Genomic DNA, 20,133 nt, shown 5'->3' with positions numbered 1-20,133 from the left:
TTAACTATGTTGCTGACTCTGGCATTGTGTGGTATAGTATTCTCGCCCCCCCCCGCCCCCCTTTTTTAACCTGCTTCTGTAGCCTGTGTGACAAGATGCTTAAAAAGGTGACCAGGGCTACATCAACTAGTGCCTGTGTTACTCAAATGAACAAACTCCACCTAGGATCCAATGGCTATTGATGTGTCTGCCTGAGGGAATCCGAGCCCTATAGTGCTCCTCGGTCCTCATCCCTTATCAACTGCCCTCATCATGACTTCTGCCTCAATGATAAGGCCAGGAAACTGAGACAGCCAAAATCATGCACTTGAGGCTTCTGAGAGGAAGAGCCAAAGCCCGGGTCCTTCTCCTTCCTCCTTAGCCACTTTGCTGATCTCTGCCTGCCCCATCAAAGGCTAACTTTGGAAACTCCCCATATAGATGTGAAAGAGGGATGAGGCACACCATTAAGTTTAACCTTCACTCCTCCCCCTCCATTGCCAGTTCTGCCTCCATTTCCCTGCCTTACAGAATGATGGCAGGGGAACCTAATTTTTGTACCTGGACACAGCCTAGCAGCCTGGCAGGTGTAGCTGTTCATGGAGAAGCTAGAGGAGAATATGCAGGGAGGGAGGAAAAGGGGGGTGCAGGGGTGGCCCACGTCTTCTGAGATGAATGGCACTGTTTGCTCATTAGGGAGATTATTTCAAGCAAGACGGCAGCCAGAACGCTCTAGTGCAAGCATCTGCCTGCTACTGGGAGACGATATTTATTGTTCAATCCTTCAATGGATGTAAATAAACAGCCCGGCCCAGATAATGTTCCAATAAACAAACAAGCAGCTGCCAGGAGCTCCCTGGATGGCTGACCTTTGTGGAGGCCACCCTGCTGATGTTTCAATAGCAGTCTGCCTGGCAGCACAGAGAGTCACTGTGCCAGGGACGGAGATAGGTGTCTTGCTGACTGGTGGATAGGCAGGGGGCCAGAAGGCTGGAAGGACAGGGGCTGGCTGCCTAGAAAGATTCTGGGCTGGAGACTGACTGGCTGGAGGAGGGTAGAGTAGTTTGGTCACCCAGTGTGTGTGTGTGTGTGTGTGTGTGTGTGTGTGTGTGTGTGTGTGTCCCTGCTAAGCCACATGGAGGGAGTGGATCAGTACATGCTCAATGCTGAAATAGAGGTTCCTATATGTGCCACAAAGGGGTGATGTTCAATTGTTAACTCCTAGTGTGGCCTCTCCAGTTGTCAATACTGAAGTACATCTGTGTAGTTGGTAGTTATCCCATTACCATCTAATTGTCTGCCTGCCACCTTCTCCCCAGCAGATGTAGCTGCTATAGCTGGAAGCCTCCAGAAACCTGCTCCCACAGCACGTGTTTGACTGGTTGGTCTCATATCACAAGCAGATGTGATATATGTTGTCTATCATGCAGGGTACTGGGAGTCCTGCTGTGCAGGAAGCATGCCCAGAGTATGGGAAGGAAAGGTAGGAGTATGTCCAAAAAAGCCTAGCAAGTGTGAGGTTGGATTTGAACCAGGGCCATGCAACTGAGCATCTTGACTTTCTTGGCCTGAAAGAGGCCATACAACAGGTTGATGCTTACAGCTTCTGAACATTGTAAACACAAGGACTGTGAAACATACTAGGATATACTGCAGATGGAAGGTCCCTGGGAGATTTTAGTGTATTGTTAGTAAGCAAGACCTATGCCTATGGAACCCCTGAGAAGATAGTCACCAAGATAAATTCTGAGCCAAGTTAGATAGTAAATATAGAGATAAGAAGTATGGAATGGCATCATTCAATATGGTAGCCATTACCCACATAGTGGGCACCCAAAATATAGATGTCCCAAATGAGATGTATAATATACAAGAGCTTTCAGTGATTTAAATGTTCAGTGATTTCTCAGATTTCAATGATTCAGGGTCAGAAATATCTAAAAACATCTCATTGATAATTTTATACTTACATGTATATTAATATAATCATATTTGGGACATACTGGTTAGATAAAAATGTTATAATCATTAACTTTGTTAGTTTTTTTTAAAAAGTATGGTCACTATTAGAAAATTTTAATGGCATATATGGTCTATATTAGTGGTTTAGATATTTCTGATGTCCAATGTTGGCCTAGAATATCCCAGGCTTCCTCTCTGCCACAGGAAATAGTCAGGCATTAGATCTTCTTCCTTTACTACATCCTCATGAAAATGCTGCAGACAATGATCACATTACCCATTTCATATATTTACCTCTGTGTCAGGCTCTCATAGCTTTAAGAAGTCATTAGTACCATCAATTTGGCTCCTTTGGTTCAGTCTTTTTAATGACCTAAGAGATTTAGTAACTCATTGTGGCTTTTAAGTTACCTGCTGTGTGTTTTTAGTCAAAGTTTCATGGTCAGATGTGCTGTGTTGAAAGTCCTTTGCCATGTGACCTGCCTGTGCTGTCCCCTATATCTATTGTCATTTGAGGCTGCCCTTGCCATTCCTAGTTATATCCCAAACAGTTGTTCAGACTTCCCAGAAAGAACCAATAGTGGCATTTGGAACCCCTTTGCTCATGGACCTCATTGGTATGAAGATTGAACTGTTTCAGAGCCAAGCCTCCTGGAAGGCCAGGTTGGAACCACCTCAAATGTAGGATACACAGTGCATGAGCATGTTACTACAAGAGGGAACTCACAGAGTGGGGATGTCATTTCAGAGATGAACATTTCCAGTATCTAAGTTTGCATTCATGACCGCCCCCCAACACACACAATTGTTCTCCCTTCATCTTATGCCTTTAAACACAAGACACTTCTTTGCTGATCTTTTCCCACTGCTTAGGTGACACACCAGTATCATCTGCATAGTATAAAGTAGCAAACCTTGTCTACTTATGCTGGTACTTCGAAAGTTTTGGGGTATCTTTTATACTATGACTGAAGCACAACTACTGGTCAGCAGTCTCCTTACATCTTGACACTCCATTGTATTGTCAAGACTTGGACTGTTGTTTCTGAGCTGATCTTGAGTTCCAAACGTCTGAACTATATTTCTACCTTATGAAGAGTGGACTGAATGGTACAGCCTGTGCTCAGGTAGAGCTGGTCTGTGATGACTTTGTGACATCCCACTGGAATTTCATCTAACATTGTGTTGAATACCCCAGTCATGTGGGAAGCAAACATTGTCATATTGGAGTCACCTTCTTCATTATGCCTCTTATTTTGATCATGTTTAACAACTGAGAGTCCATTGTTGGATTGCTAGTGTAGTTTTCATTTACTCAATAATCTGTTACTGAGTACCAGCTCTGCCCTACAGCGTATGAGGAATAAAAAAGAGATGACCCTTGAGACTTACACCAGCAGGGTTGTCTCTCTCATAACAGCATCTCTCTCACTGTCAGTCCTTGGAAGACAGAACCTGTTAGCATTTTATCTAGGCTCCCCTGCCCCACAGTTAGTTACCAGGCAACAGCCAGGTGTGCCTAACTAACTATAAAAAGGGGCTGCTCACCCTCTCCTCTCTCTTGCCTTCTTGCTCTTGCTCTGTCCTCTTGTCCCACTCTCCCCCTCGTCCCATCCCTCTCCCCCACTCTCCATATGCTCATGGCCAGCTTCTACTACTCTACTCTCTCTCTTTCTCTCTCTCTTCCTTCCTCTGCCTTTCTCTGTCTCTACTACCTTCTCAACTCCCCTCCCCATGCCCTGAATAAACTCTATTCTATACTATACACTATGCCATCATGTGGCTCATCCCTCAGGGTGAAGGGATGCCTCAGTATGGGCCCGCAGGGGCATCCCCTTTCCCCACACCTGATTGCAAAACCACCAAACTCCTTCTCGCTCTATTTTTATAAAACACAACAAAGCTTCTTCCTATAGTTCTGTCTTCATTGTTGAGTTTTTTGTTAGCCCTCAATGCTTAGAATCTTCTGGAAGTTTCCTGGTGCCTTATCTAGATCATGCATTAAAAATTATAGGACTAGTGGCAACACCAGTGCTTAGGGAGTTCTCAGTTCCATATCTCCAGGCAGAAATATGTCTGTTCCTGTCTCTAAGTCAGTTCTACTTCTTTGGTCAAATTGCCTGAGATCCCATGGAGACTCATTATGTTAAAATACCTTTCCATGTGGAGCCTTGTCAAAGGCTTTTGGATAAACTAAACAGTGAGGAGGGAAGTGCTGATCTAGTAGTTGGGAGAGACCTCAGTTCTAGGTTAGCCTGACATTGGCTTTCCACTGAACTTTGGGCAAGACTCACATCAGTTTCCATTTCAGCCGATTCATCAATAAGATGAGAATGATTATTCAGACAGTCAACATTATAAAAATTTTATGATCATCAGACAAGAGACTGTTAAAAATACTTTGCAAGGTCTAAAATTAAAAAAAAATAGAGAGGCTCATTATTTTGGAAATTCACAGCCTTGTCTTCTTCCTATGCACATTCCTTCCCAAAAGAACTGCAGTAGATAAAGGCACACTTCCTCTACCCAACCTCTAGTGTAATGTTTGCATGACACAGACTTGTAGAATGAAAACTTATATTAGCAATAGGATGGAGTTAATTGTTAGGGTTTGAGGCCTAGTATAAAGGTTCAGTGTAGTGTGTGAACTCGTAGAAACATGGCCACGTCTGGGTGTGATTTCATATCCACATTCACTGGACATACAACCTTAGACAGGTTATTTAGCCACCCACAAGCCTCATCCACAAGCATGGGTAATATTAACATTGGTGACAGATTTATGAGATGTGAATGCCAGACACATTGTCTAGTTCATGAAGAGTATTTCTTATTTGTCTAAGTAGAGTCTGGAAAACTGGAAGCTCGTCCATTCTACCAAAAATTTAGGATTATTCACCAAACAGCCAATTTTATAATAAACTTTTGCTCATATCTTGTGTCTGGTTCTCTCAGGAAATAGATACATGAGTCCTTTTCTTTCTGCAGTATATAAAGCTGTGGTCTGGGTTGGGGTAGAAGAGAGAAGAAGGAGAAGAGAGACATTCTCAGTTGCTCTCCCACTCCAGCAGAATAGGGAGGGTAGGAAAGAAAAGAGGCCAAGCCTATGAAAGTTTGGTCCTTTTGGTGTCTACAGAATCTTTGTTTCTTTCACGTGATGTCTATCACATCTAACATGTCACCCTATCCTACGGATCAGCGAGTTAGAGGTAGATGATAAGGAATGCTGCTAAGGCACTAAATGTAACTTCCAATGGGGATCAGACCAAGGGCATGGGATGGAGCTTAGTCCTACCAGCATTCCCTATGGGAGAACATGCCTTTCAGAACCCCAAGAGAGCCAGACCTCAGCCAGGGTGCTCAATATCACTCTCTGCCCACACTCCATGCATCCTCCCAGCTGGGGATGAAGCCTGGTTGGGCCACTGGCCACAACTATCACTCCATCGATAGACTGGTTTTGCATGAATTTCTGTTTTATTCCAGTTGAGAAAATGCCTGGCCAGTGCGTACACTGGCAGCTCAGCAATGGGTGCAGAAATGGGGCTCTGGGACATTGAGGCATTTCCACTGCAAAGCCTCTGCTAGCTTCCCTGTTCTTTGTTTTCATGAGCATAATGGGGAATCAGCAAACAGGAGCCTTCATTTCGTTTTATTGAAAAATAAATAGTGGTCAAGTGATCAAACATACGACCACAAAATCAACTAACATCCAAGTCCAGGGAACTCAGAGAAACAAGGCATTCTGGTGATCTGATGCAGTATTTGTCATCCGTTGTGGTGTCCCTTTCTATCATTTAGTTCCTCTGAATAACTCTTTTATTCTCCTTGATCTCTTAAGTGGTTGAAAGTTATAAAGGAAAAATTAAAAAGGTTACGTAACGGTCGCACTTGGAATGCAATGTGTTCTTCAGTTTGGTTATTGAAATCACTAACATTTCCCCAGAGATGCCTTGTGAAACCGTCTGTTAGCAGCATATCATCAAGTCCTCTGATACCCCAGCTCACACCTAGCTACATCCTCAGGAGTGCTTGTCCCAACTTGTATAGATAGTGCCATTCACATAAGCCAGGGAGTCTGCTGGATCTGCACACTTAAATTTCAGATGGCTCTAGAGACTTGGGCCAGAGGCCAGATAAACATTGTGTATAGTTGGGAAGTCCAAACCTTTTCTAGGTTTATTCTCAGTGATGGTGTGGGTGGAACATCTCTTCTGGTGGTTTCCAGATTGTATAAATATTTCTAGGAAGGATTTGGGGGTGGCCCAGGGATTATCATTAGATAATCATCTAAGTATCCTTGAAAGGTTGAGGATGGCTCATGTCTGAGACACATTTTTCTGTGATTTCCTTCCGTTGAGCCACAAATAGAACCTCCTGAGCTGTTTCAGGACTGATCATCTATTCTAAACCTTGAAGTGTAAGTTGCTGCCTTCTATGAACCAAAAGAGATCAGGGATGTAAAGCTTCTGGGACTGACTCCCCTCCCAAAACAGAGCGGTGATGTCCTTGGTAGACTTTTCCGTTACTAAGCCCATGTCCATATATCGAAAACACTTCTGCTAGCAAAGTATTGCCTTTCTTCTGTTTGTATGATCCTCTGATATGAAGTTGCCTCAATTAACTAACCCAGACCCTTCATTGTGACACCATATTCACCAGCCTCATACTCACCTCTAAAGGCCAGCAAACTGATCCCAGGGCATAGAGAACCAGAGAACAAAACCAGATTCTTTCCAAAGCCCAGACTGGTCATTCCCCTCCCTTCTGCGTGAGCTTCCATTAGTAGACCACAGCAGGCTTCTGTCACCTATGTCTGTGATTTTGGATTCTAAGCTCTGGAGAGACAGAGGTCCCCACCTCTCTTGGCTGTTGGGAGTGTCTCTAGGCTGAAGTTGGCTGTGAGTAATACAAGATCTAAACTCATTGTAGTGGTTTGGGTAAGATGTCCCTCATAGTCTCAGACATTTGAATGTCTGGTCTTCACTTGGTTGAGTTACTTCAGGAACCTTAGGGGATGTGGCTCTGTTGAAGGAAGCATCCCTATCATGAGACGTGGCCTTTGAGAGTAAAATACTTCAACTGATGCTAGTTTGTCTTCTCTGCTTCGTGTTTGTCATTCAAGGTGTGAGTCATCAGCCTGCCATTCCTGCTACCATATCTACCGCTCACTGCTATGCTTTCCTGCCTTCACAGATTCTTATCCCTCTGGGTCCATAAACTCAGATATCTGTTCTTTTTATAAGCGGGTTTGGTCACACTGTTTTATTGCAGCAACAGAAAAGGAATATTCACCTCACCTTTGTGTTTCATTTTCTCTGCAGATCCGGGTTGATGGGCCCAAGGGCAATGCCCTCCAGTATGAGACTGTACAGGTGGTGGACTCAGGACCAGTCCTCCGGGACATGGCCTTTTCCAAGGACCACGAGCAACTCTACATCATGTCAGAAAGGCAGGTAAGGCTGTTGAGCTCTGCTCGACATTTGTCTCACAACTAAATACTAGCCTGTGGCTCCATAGAAACCTACAGGAGGTCTGCTGCAGAAAGGTGATTTGATTTATTTGGTTCAGTGTGTTTCTCTTCAGTTATGTTGCCTGGGGACTGGTACTGTGTATGTTGTAACAGGAATGGAACATTTGAAATGTGAAAATATCCACAAGTCTAGGACAAATTCACTAGCTTCAAAATGATGCCGTGGATAGGCTCAAAGCCAACATTTCCTACTTTGAAGAAGAAGAACTCAGGTGTACAATCCCAAGTTCTTGGTCAAATTTCCTCACACAAAGAATAATCACCAATCAAAGTCACATTCCTGGTCTGAAGAGGTTTGTGTGATGGCAAAGATTTAGTGGTAAGTGAGTGTCACAGAAGAGTCAGGTGAATGATAGTTTGAAAAACAGTGCAGTGAAATGAGATGATGCATCGTGTGCTTCGAGCCCTCTTCAACTTTGTGGAACCTCTAGAAGGTTATATGAAAGCCAATCTGTGAACAGAGAGTACATAGGGATGGTTGCTGGCTCAGACTGGAAGACTTAACAATGTTAGGTTTGGTTCTGGAGCTTAGTCAAGTGCTAAGTAAGTTGTTCATAGGTCCTCAGTGTAAACAAGTGACTCATTTGTAGCAAACAAATGAAGATTCCCCTGGGTAATTCCATATAACTAAGGGTGTTTCCCATAGCCCTCTAACTCTCTGCCCAAAGTGTTACATTCCACAATATATCACAGAACCCCCAAGTGTGGGTAGGCATTGCTGTACCTCTGCCCTATTGCTTCTAGGGGTCATATTGGAAGCTGTCCATCTAGCTCATGAATATAGATGCCTTGGCATTGAGTGACAGTGGCAGTGACCATGAGGGACAGCTCTCTCTCTTATTCATCTTCATTACTGTGCCTGAACTCTCTGGAGGACCTTGCTGACAGAGTCTGGATTGTTTTGCCTGTCCCAACTCCACAGAGTAAGGGAGATGAATTCCACATTATGCCACCCACAGTACTTGTGCATTATGTCTGGGTAGCCCACAGCAGCCCCTCCTTCATAGGATCTTGATGACATCTTCTCTCAGTGTGGGTCTCTGGATCTGCCAGCTTCAGCAATACAGGGATTCATTGTGGTGTCCATTGGTTCACTGTTGCTTGAGGATGGTGAAATATTTCACTTTGGGATTGGATACAACTGACATGGAATGAACAGCTGGTGATGAATCCATCCTCCTGTCTGCTTTTTTCCCCCCTTTTCTTAAAGTGATTCCCCACTCCTTACTTTTTGCCTAACTGTATGGCCATAGGAGATAGGGAGGGGAATGAGGTTTTTTTGTTTTTGTTGTTGTTTTTTTTTTTTTTTGATGGAATTGAAATTCTTAAGGAAGCCCAAGACCTGAATTATGACATCGAACATTTCAGCATGCCTTGCCTAATCTGAAATCTGGAATTTCTAAACTTGGCACTTAAAACATGGAAGGAGTTTAAAAGATGTGACAGTTTTAAATGCCTAGTATGAGTGATCAGTCCTCTCTGGTAACCCTGGGTACGAGCATCCCTCTGCCTTTGAAGAATTCAGCTAAAGACTCAGTTGTCTCTTTGTCCTCACTCAGCTCCTGTCTCCTCTAGTGTGCTCTCTACCCACTCTGGCTTGGTAATGAAGCATGCTGGGACCTTGATTATGGCATATTGGACAGGAAAGAAAGGCAGGAGTGAGAAGGCCAGTTGTCCATGCATTTTGGAATTGATCTTCAAAGAAATGGAAAATGAAAGTCAGAGGTTCCGTTGCCTATGTCAACACTGGTGTCCTGTGGATTGGTGGATCCATTGTGTGACACATTGGTTAAGGGCACAGGCTTTGGCACCATAGCATCTGAGTGTATTAGTTTCTTATCACTACTATGACCAGATATCCCTGACAGGAACAGCTTAGGGATTTTATTAACTGATGGATCAAGGGATATAGTCCATCATGGTAAAGAAGACTAGAGTTCATTGCAATTGGAGCTTGGAGTGCCTTGCTTATATTGGGGTATCAAACAAGAAACACAGAACTCAGGCTAGATGTGGAGTTAGGTTGTAATCCTGAAAGACCTGCTCCTAGTCATCTTTGTCCACTAGGTTGGCCCCATGTTCCAAAGAGCCCAGAACCTCTCACACCAGTGCCACCATCTGAGGGCCAAGTGTTCAAACACATGAGTCTATGATGGGCATTCACACTCAAACTGTAACACTGTGCATCAACCCTCACTCTTCTATTTACTAAATGTAGTATCAAGTAAGTTCTAGAGCCCATAAAAGATCAACATCCTCTACTATCTAACAGCTACTACTCCAAACAAAAAGTAATATGACATGTATAGCAAGCTTAGCCATGAGGTTAATCCCTGCATTTCAAGGCAGACCTGTTCTTAACTGACTGGTGACCCTAGACACATTGTTTGAGTTCCATGTTCTGGTTGGCTTTATCTTAGAATGTGATAAAGCACTAAACAAAAATGACTTTGGGGAGGAAAAGGTTCCTCTCAGTTTACAGGTCACAGTCCCACCATTGATGAAGACAGGAGCTTAAGGTGTGAAGTGAGGCAGAGACACCAGAGGAATTCTGCTTACTTATTTGCTCTCTGTGGTTCACTCAGCTGGTTTTCTTGGCCATTCCTGGACCTCCTGATGATGGATGTCACTGCCCACAACGGGCTAGATCCTTATACACCAATCATTATCGACAACATCAATAACAAAGACCTCACAGACACGACCATAGGCCAATCTAATGAAGAGAATTCCTCAATTGGGTTCCCTCTTCCAGGTAATTTCTAGTTTGTGTCAAGTTGAGAGATAATTAGCACACTACCGGTCTTGGCTTTGTCGTCTCTAACCTAAGAGTAACAGTGACAAGCCATTTCACGTGAGAACTTTAATAACTCAAGAGTAACATGTACTAGTCTTTGGATTACTTTTTTTTTCTTCATAAGAGTAAAGACCTAAATATTCCTGAAGTATGTGAGTTAATAACACAAAATACCCAAAGAGTTAGTCCTAGGATCTGTGGCCTTTTCCCAGAAAGTCTCAACTAATTTGGAGTTGAGGATCCATGGTCTGTATGGACTCTGTTGCATCATCCAACTCTGCTGTCTTGACATAAAGCTGCCATTGACAACATACAAATAAACAGCTGTGGCTGTTCACAGTGCTACTTCATTCATAAAAATGCAATAATTTTATAAAACTTGAGTTGCTCTTTCCATGGAAACACATTGAAGGATTCCCCTAGCATTGGGTCCTTGGTGGAGCTACTGTGTGAAGAAGCTCAGAGAAATTTAAGAGACAACGACTTCATCTATGAGCATCAAAACTTAGGAAAACCAGCCTGTCTTTGAATTATTGTTTCTAAGGTCCCTCAACATCCTGGATTTTCTGTTACCTCTGTGGTTGCTGCTTCTTGATCACTACCTGGTCCCTTCTCAACGTTCCTTTATCCTTTTAGTGTTATATTACTCTTTAATGTTGGCATGCAGTCTCATGGTTTCATATCTCACATGATGCTCTCTACTCAGCCTTTCTAATATAGCTACGTACCTCCTAGATATCGTCGTATAGGTACATTCCATACACTTTCAATTTAACATGCCCAAGGCCACATTTCTCATCTTCTCTAGCACTCCTCATCTGTAGTAATCTCTATTTTACTTAATACCAACCAAGTCATCCAAGCTGAAAACTTTATAGACATCTTTAACTTCTTTTTCAACTCACAACTCTAAATCCAACATATTAGAAAAACCATTAATTCTTTGAAATATTTCTAAAATATGATAAATTTCCACTTCTTGATCAAGACTGATATTTTCAATACACCCCTATTTATTCTTTCTATAACCATTTATTTTCCCAGACTTTTTCCAAGGCAAATAACCCAATCTCTTAAACTTCAAATTAGAACATGTCATTACATCAGCACTGATGAGGACCCAGAAAATCTATGTATTCCTTTTATTCATGTCTGAAGGTTGGTTTTTGTTTGTTTTGTTTTTTAAAAGAGTATTGTATATCCCACCTTGGACTTTAATTTGCTATGTGGCTAAGGATAACCTTGAACTTCTGATCCCTTTGTCTCTATTTCCCCAATGCTAAGATTGTAGGCATATGCTACTGTTCTAGCTTTATACCTGTTGCTATAATAAAACATCTAGACAGAAAGCCACTTGGGGAGAAAAGGGCTTATTTGAGTTACAATTTCAGCTTCTAGTCTATCACGTAGGAAGGTCACAGTGACGAGAGCTTCAAGTTGCTAATCTTATCTACATTCTAGACCAGAGATGTATAACTAAATGTATGCTTGCTCGATTTCTGCATGCTTACATGGTTTAGGCCCTTCTGAGTAGAGAATGGCTCTGCCCACAGTGCACTAGGTCTACCCACATTGATTAAGGTGGTCAAGATTGTCCCTTCATGGAAATACCCATAGGCCAACACAATATAAACAGACCCTGATTAAAAATCTTACCCCAGGTCATTCTTGATTTTGTTAAGTTGGCAATTAAAGCTAACCATCGCCGCCACCATGCCCAGTGATATCTTTTATGCTCTCTATTCTAGAGCTATCTAACCTCATCACCCTCTATCTCACTCTGCTCTCATACCAACTCTGCAGAATCAGGGCAGGACAAATAAGTCTTCCAAAGAAAGAAATACCCCAAGATGACAGTCCTCTGGTATGCCAGGCATGCTCTTACCTTTGGTCTTTGTTCTGATGATCCCCATGTCTTAAGTTGCCATGTCTTAAGTTGCCTCCAGGCATGGAACCTGCAAGGCTGACTCACTTCCAAGTCTTTGATTCCAAGAGGTTCCCCTGAGATCTTCAGAAAATTCCAACTTGCAGATCCAAGTTGGTAGATCTAGCAACTACCAACTCCACACGTTTATCTATTTCTATCTAGGATACTTAGTCTCTTCTTGTATTGTTCCTATGCCTGATATGAACACTATTTACTTGCATGTTTTTCTTCGTTAGAATGCAAGCACCACAAGAAAAGAACTGTTGACATTTCATCATGTATGACAGGGGTGTTTAAGCTCATGCATAAGAAAGCCTGAGAAAGTTTCCCCATGGCCATATGGTGAGAGGCTCAGACAAAAGCATTCATTTTGAATGTATGTAGCATGAGAACAGAAATGCTATTATGTTTTTATCTTTTTTGTTCACTTATGTATCATAGCTCTCCAGAATTATATCAAACACATAAGAATGCAGTACATGTATATTAAATTGATAAGAAAATAAACAAACTGAGCTCCTGGATTCTATGGCCTTGAGTTACTTGTTTCAGTTATGTTACTCTGACTTGTTTCCATCATCAGATCCTGAAGCTGACCACAAAGCACCCCAAGGTCTGTGTTTTCCAACCTCATGAGATGTGCAGGATTGCTCTTAGACCCAGTGCAATGGCAAACTGAATTAGAGCCCACTTCAGGGTTAAGGACCTGTGTCAGAGGGAGCAGGTAGTGGAGAATGCCAGCCGCGATCCACCACACCTACACAGAGAAGACTCTTCCAGTCTTCTTTTGAAGCTCGTTTGGATTGGTGCAGGACAGTTGCCTAATGGAACTTTTGGTCCTGGTGCTATGTCTGATGTAAGGGCAAGAAGGAGGCAGCCTGGTGAGAAGTGAAGAGAGAAGAGAGTGGAGGCTGAGAGCCAGCTAACTGAGTTTTTCCACCACTGGTGCTTTTCTGTTTCTCTTGGCATAAAACACAAATTCTAGTCTTGGACCCTTGGTTCCATGCTATGACCCTGCTCAGAGTCATCCTTTGATTCTCTCCTCTGATTCCCTTGTGCCAGCCACCACTGTATCCCTAAACCTGTACAGTTCTTTCCAGATGAAGGACCTTTGTCCATCTTCACATCTATGACTGCTTTCTTCTTTAGCTGCTGATTACCTATCTAGAGATGAGCCCTGATCCCACACCAGCATCATGGCTTCTCCCTGACTCTCTTGTTTTTTTCCACTTCCTAATGGCCTGAATATTCTGTTAGCTTATTTTTCTTTTCTGTGCATTGGCATGGGAATTCCCAGAGAACTTTGTCCCACTTATGTTTGGAACTAGAAGAGTGCTTTTCCTAAAGTAAAGGTCCTAAGAAATTCTCTAAATTCCTGTGGGGTTGATGCCAAGGACAGAGTCATAGGCCTAACTATAAGACACGGCCCTTCTCTAGAGGCCTAGGGTACTAAAGAAGATTTAGATGAGATACTGGGCTTGGGGTAAGACCCAGAGAGTATTGGTTCTGGGAGCTCCTCACCTGCTCTGTGATGTCACTGCTGGGCCTGAGAAATTTTCCACTTGGGCCATGAGTCAGAGGCCACTGCAATAGGGTCTGCCTCATACTCATCCTTGTCCATTCCCAGCTTCCTTTTGTGATGCTGACCTCTGCAGTTCTGCCCCACTTAGAATATATTGTATTCAACACTAGAGAAAGGAGAGTTTGGAGACCAGGGAAAGATTCTGCATGCATTCTGTTATTGTGGTACATAAGGGACCTATAGACAAGGAAGATTTAGAGAATCTTTAAGTTGTGGTTTGAAGTTTTTCTTGGAATCCAGATGATCTCTCACCATAGGCCAGCTCTAATTGTGAGAAAAAATGGTGGGACGATGGCGATGAGGAAGTCCTCATGACAACAGAGGTAGAGAATGAAGTGGGCGGGTAGCTGTATTTGTAGAAGACTCCTATGTATCATATGCATGGATACTATGTCCTGGCTCTGTAACTCCAACCAAGTTACTAGCTTCCTCAACCTCTTACTCCTTGGATCTGCAACAACTATTTACTGAGCATTTACTGTGTAAGATTTAAAGGGATGCCTTTAAATTTAAAGGAATTCTGTGTGGATCCAGGTAACAAGATCATCTTCTTTAGGCATCATACTTTCTGGAAAAAATGAAGGAATGTGTAAATTAATTGAATTACACCTAACCCCGCCTAGCTTCCAAATGAATGAGACTTAATACTATTATTTATTTACCTTGGCACAATTACTGGGGGATTACCCCTAATCTATTTTTCTAGCAGCTAGACTGGACTGACTACTTCCCCAGCTGTGCTCCCCAAATACTTGCTGTATGTGTCTTCCTGGGTTATTTCTGCTCCATCAGTCTGTCCTGGGGCGCATTTTGTTCAGGCATGTGATTCTGCCCCATCATGTCTGATGTAGACCTCCTCGTCTCCCCGTCTTCTCCCTCCTCCATTTTCCTTTTCTCTCTTCATTTTTCTCTTGGTCCCTACCTATGACTGACAGCCAGTAACTCAAAGTCCACCTCTGTCTATTTGCCCCAGTAATTGGCTATAGCTATTTTTATTTAACCCAATAGTTTAAAATTGGGGAGCAAGGTTTGTACAACAAAGGCCAATATTTGTGGGAATTTTCTCGTCTTGAGGCAACCAGATCTTAAGGTATAGAATTTAGCATTTGAATATATAGCAGTACCAGACCAACTGCCAACAGGAATGAGTGAATGACTTACCTCAGGTAATAGTGTGTACAGTGGAAAACGGACTGACTTGGGAGTAAAGCGATATCTCAGAGAGTTACAGAGATGCTCTTTGAAAGACAGTCCCCAGGAAATTGTTCCTGGGGAAGGGACCTTCTGAGCAAAAGGCAACACAAAACTAGGTGGCACAAGGGGACATGGGGAAACACAGCAAGCTCCAAGGTTCTGAGAATATAGAAGCGTTAATATATAGAGAGAGTGGTGTGTATTGGTGTGGCCATTGTGGAGAGGGATCACACAGGAACTCATTTACTATCTTTACAATGGGAATGTAAGAAGTAGGATCAATCTACACTTGTAGTGAGGATTAAATAAGATACATATAGAGAATGCTTATCTTGACATCTGGTAGCCAGGTGACAGCGAGCAAAAGTGGGCGCTTTGTTTGATTATTTGCAAGCTGTGCCACCAGTAGTCAGGACTTTGTATCTGTTTTCTCACTGTGTGGGTTCCTGTCTCTCATTCAGCCAACACTGCTTTACATGAAGACTTTTCCTTGTAGTGAATGAGTGCACATTCCAGGTGTCAATGTCCTTTGACGACAGCAAACTAGACTCTTTCTGTGTCGTTTATGGCTCTGTCATTTTCCCCTTTATTCCGCATAGTTCTAAGCATTGTTTGGATGCATGTGTGTCTATGTGTAAGAGTATGGACACACATGTCCACACACATACTTCTTCCCTCATTCCTGTTTCTCTCTGTCAGCCTCATCTGTGAATCGCTGTGTGAATACGGGTGCATGTGTGTGGTATGTATGTGGACCTCCACAAACATGGAGGGAATGTCTATACACTAGGAAACTACTGTGTGATTTTACAAACAACAGCAAGATGATGCTGTCAATATCTTGTCAAGATGACAGGAAGGACTTGAAAGGAAATGTCAGCAAGGCAGACCAAGGAGGAAATGAGGTGATTGAGTCAGGGATCCTGGAATTTGGGAATGACCCCAACAGGAGAACTGTCTCCCAGTCACGGCAGGCTCTACTTTGATAGACCCCAGAGAAAGGGTAGATTTCTCTGCCACTCTTATCATCTCTACCATCCCACACCAGTCAGTCCTTCCTTATGTGAGGTCCACGGGGCCCACATGTTCCCACTCTCTAGAGCTCTGCTTTCTATAGCTGAGCCAACACCAGCTTTCATGGCATCCTTTGTTTTACTGACTTCTGTTGACAGTGGGAGGCATCCAGGTATCTGGGGATACTCCTAAGCCTGTTCTCACTCCTGAGTACTTAGGGACTGGAAGATAAAGCTACCCCAGAGAGCAAGATGCAGGGGGCAGGGGCATCCCTGCCTGACCCCTTCAACATGATCCAATAAGCAAGGCTTTAAGGCCACTTTGCTCTGTCACATGTCACCCACTGCTCACACAAAGCACCTACTCTGCGCTAAACACTAGTCAAAGCATCTGGGTCAGAACCTTGAAGGGATAGTCTTGGTTCTGTCAAGAATGGCAGCCAAGAGGCGGTGAACATAATGGATACCTCGCAGAGGAGCCTAGCAAGTGATAAGAGCTCTAGAGGAGGGAAATGAAGCAAAGGTGTAGCCTCTTAGACCCAGTAGGAGCAAAGGCTGTGGTCTGAGTGTCCAGAAAAGGAAGCCAGAGAAGAGGAAGCCTCCAAAAGCATAAAGACAGGCAGCTCGTTCATGCCCTTTCCCCCTTCTCTGCTTTATGGGGGTTTCATTTGTTTGTTTGTTCATTTTAAGATTCTTTGCTTGACTTTTAAGATGGAGAGATGGTTAAGCTGTCCTGAAGGAGGTAAATGGCAAGAGGGGATCTTTTTATTGTGATGTTTGCCACACTGAGAGTTTCTGAGGGAAACATGGTTCAAGGAGAAAGGGGGATTGTAGCTTGAGAATGGTCTGTGGGCCTGGAGAGATGACCCAGAGGTCAAGAACAACAGCTCCTCTTGCAGAGGACTTGGGTTCATTGCCAGCATCCACATGGAGGCTCCACAACCACCTACCTATAACCCCAGTCCCAGGGGATCCAACGCCCTCATCTGGACTTCACAGACACTAAGCACATGTGGTATACAGAAGTTCATGTAGACAAAATACCCATACACCAAATAAAATAAAAGATTAAAAAAAAAGGTCGACGACACTCAGGGCTCCAAAATATCTCCCATATCACAATTTATGGCCATTTTATTTTGTGCCTCAGTGTCCCTGGAGGTATTCTGAGTATAGCTGATAAGAGCTGTCACAATCTTGAAACTGATATTAAGTGTGACAATCTTGGACACTAATTCAGTAGAAAATGGTATTGTGTAAAGTGGAGATAGGTGTTTTATTTTGTTTTGTGTTGTCTTGTCTTGTTGGCGGTGCTAGGCTTCTGTAGAAGTGGTCCTTACTCTATCAGCACTGGGTCTCCAAGATGCTCTCACCTGAGGGCTGTTTGACAGTGATGCCGTCACTATCGCTCCATCGTCCTTTTCATTCCTATGGAGGACCAAGTTGTCAGTTCTGGTTTGTCTGGATGCTTGACACTGTGACAAGCTGGTTTGGACATTTGCTCCTGGCACCCAGACTGGGCTGTGTTTGATAGCTCCTGGGAGTGTGAACTTGAAATGGAGGCTGCAAAGTGAGTGACATGGAGCTGCGCCACCTCAGGCATTCACAAAGAGAAAAGCTGTTGCAGCAATTCACCCAGGCTCACTCAGGACAGAGCCTTTCCATTGGTCTGTAATGGATCCCAAAGGCTCCAGTGTGTCATTGCTGAAACCTTCTCTCTTCCCTCTTGCTTCTCAATCAATGAAGAATGTCTCCATTTAACAATTTCTGAGCTTCAGAGAGAGAAGAGGCAGCTTTCTCCCCAAATTTCCTACTGTCTCTTTGCTGACATCTTGCATTTCCCTTTGTGCCCTTGCCCTTGAAATGGAAACATTCCCAAAGACTTCTCTGATCAAACACTCTCCTCCTGCCTGCTTCCTGCCCAGGATTAGTGGGCAGCATTTCCAGACCCACACAATAAGCTGAAGCAAGAGCCAGGCTGTAAGACAGATTTGGCTTCTATGGTAGATTCTTCCTCAGGTCTCTTCTTAGGAGAAACTAAGTTCTTTACAGTAGTAAGCAATACTGTCTGTCATTTTGGCTTTTCAGCAGGGAAGCTATGCACTGTACTTTCAGAACATACCTTAGAATGTAAGAAGAGCCCCAAGGGTTGGTGAAGCAAGATGGTTTGGTGAAAGTGGTTAGATAAAGATCCACCCCTTCTTCTGGGGTAAGAAGGTCCCTTAATTTGGTCTCTGTTGGTTCTAGCCTGGTACAGTTGAAACTAGAGCCCCTTTGCAACATCTGAGGTATCTTGATTACACAGAATCCCAGTCAATGCCAACTTTACCATTTCAGAGACAGGAAGAGAAGCATCCCTTCCCCTTATACATTCCAAACATGTGCTTCTATATAGCCAATCATGTAGCAGAAAAATCTTTAGCACCTAAATATGATGACTTTAGTAGCGTCTTTTATAATAAATTTGGGCTCCTGGACTATTCAAAGAGGTAATCGGAAGGCAGAAGTGTGTATGAGCTAGAGTCCATGGGGGTTCATAAATAGACTATGAACTTGGCTTTTCACCTAGGCTCACAGACTCTGCTGCCCGGAGCAAACTGTTCAAGTCGTTTATAATCTGGGTTCTTGCTGTTTTGGTTGTAGCCTTAGCTTTTAATGGCTGAGCTACCATTCTCGTTCATCCTATCACAACATTACTATCAGAAGCTGTATTGTTGGGGGCCAGGACTCCTAATCAAACTTCAGCCTGAGGCTAAAGCCTGGTTCAATTTCCGATACCAACCACTATCTAAGAGCCCTGCCTCCTTCAAAATCCCCTGGGAAATTCCAAGGTACAGTCCTTCTTCACATTGCTGAGCAATACCTTCTAGGGAATGGAGTCTTGGTCTCCTGTTTTAATTAGACAAAGCCATGTCACCTGAATAGAGGCTTGTGGAGATTCTTTTATTTTTCTTCTTCCCACTCTAGAGAAAGCATTTTAATACATTTGAGTCCAGCCTCATTGGATTCTTAGATAAACTTCATCTAAGACTAAGGAACTATATTAGTTTTCACTAGTGCAGAGTGGCTATAGAGTTTTTACCTCTATGGCCAAAGACTTGACAGAAATAATTTATAAGGAAAGGTATATTTTGGCTCATGGTTTCACAGAGCTCAGTCTAGGTTCATTGAGTTCTCTATGTTTAGACATGGCATCATGCCAGCAGCAATATGTGGTGGAGGAGAGCTACTCAATTTATGGAGGACCAGGAAACAGGGTGGTGGGAAGTAAAGAGGATAATGTATCTACCCAAGGACTTACCTCAATGGCCTAATTCTCCAGCTAAACTCTACCTCCTGGTTTCCATGTCTTTTCCAAAGTACCACCAGCTAGAGAACAAGCATTTAAAACGTGGGCTTGTGGGGAGCAATGCTAATTCACAGCTGTAACCACAGCCAAAAGGAATTTCTTGTGCCTCATCTTCTAGGACATTTAGGATAGACGGGAACATGGCCTATTCTCCTTCCCTCTGTCTTGGAACAAGATGCTATATAAAGGCAGAACACTGGCAGACAAGGGAGGGATGTGAAAACAGATGAGGTGAGAATTATAAATGTTTATATAATAGGCAGGTTCTGTAAAGGAGTATAGCATGCATATGCATATTTATATAAAGGAGAATTGCTAAAATGGCTTACATGATAGAGAGTGAGTAAACCAATGGCCACCTGTATCATGGAGAGGCTGAAAATAAAGCCATGGTTCAGTCCTCCCTCAGCTGTTCCAATCTGGTGAGGAAGGTCCAAAAATTCCATAGCAAGTTGTTGATCTTCAGTTCAGAATGAAGACCAAAGAGACTGAAGCCAGACGTCTGTGAAGGACAGTAATGGCAACAGCAGCAGTGGAGATGGAAATGTTCACCAGCAAGAAGCTAAGGCAAGCAGTCAAGCAAAACCACTGTGCTCCTCACAGCTCCTTGTAAACAATCAGAAGGAACCATCCACCCTTGGGAAGGGTCCCTTCCCTTCAGTTAATCCTTTCTGGAAATGCCCTGGAAGATAGACTAGAAGGCATCAGAAGTTCAAGATGCTATCATGTTGACAATCAAGATCAGCCATCAGGGCTGGTAACTAGGACAGGTGTTGACAGCTCTCTCTCCACTTCTG

The 20,133-nt window shown here is 43.3% G+C and overlaps 1 protein-coding gene across 1 annotated transcript in view; it reads left to right on the top strand.

Annotated features, from left to right (window-relative positions):
* Positions 1-20,133, top strand: part of Plxna4 (plexin A4) — a 457,443-nt gene that overhangs the window by 286,058 nt on the left and 151,252 nt on the right. The window contains 1 exon segment of the mRNA NM_001107852.3: positions 7,266-7,397. Coding sequence (NP_001101322.2) covers positions 7,266-7,397 — 132 coding nt within the window.

The sequence above is a fragment of the Rattus norvegicus genome, chromosome 4, assembly GCF_021556685.1.
Source record: "Rattus norvegicus strain SHRSP/BbbUtx chromosome 4, alternate assembly SHRSP_T2T, whole genome shotgun sequence".
Taxonomy (NCBI): domain Eukaryota; kingdom Metazoa; phylum Chordata; class Mammalia; order Rodentia; family Muridae; genus Rattus; species Rattus norvegicus.
This window is presented reverse-complemented; position numbering and strand designations above follow the sequence as displayed.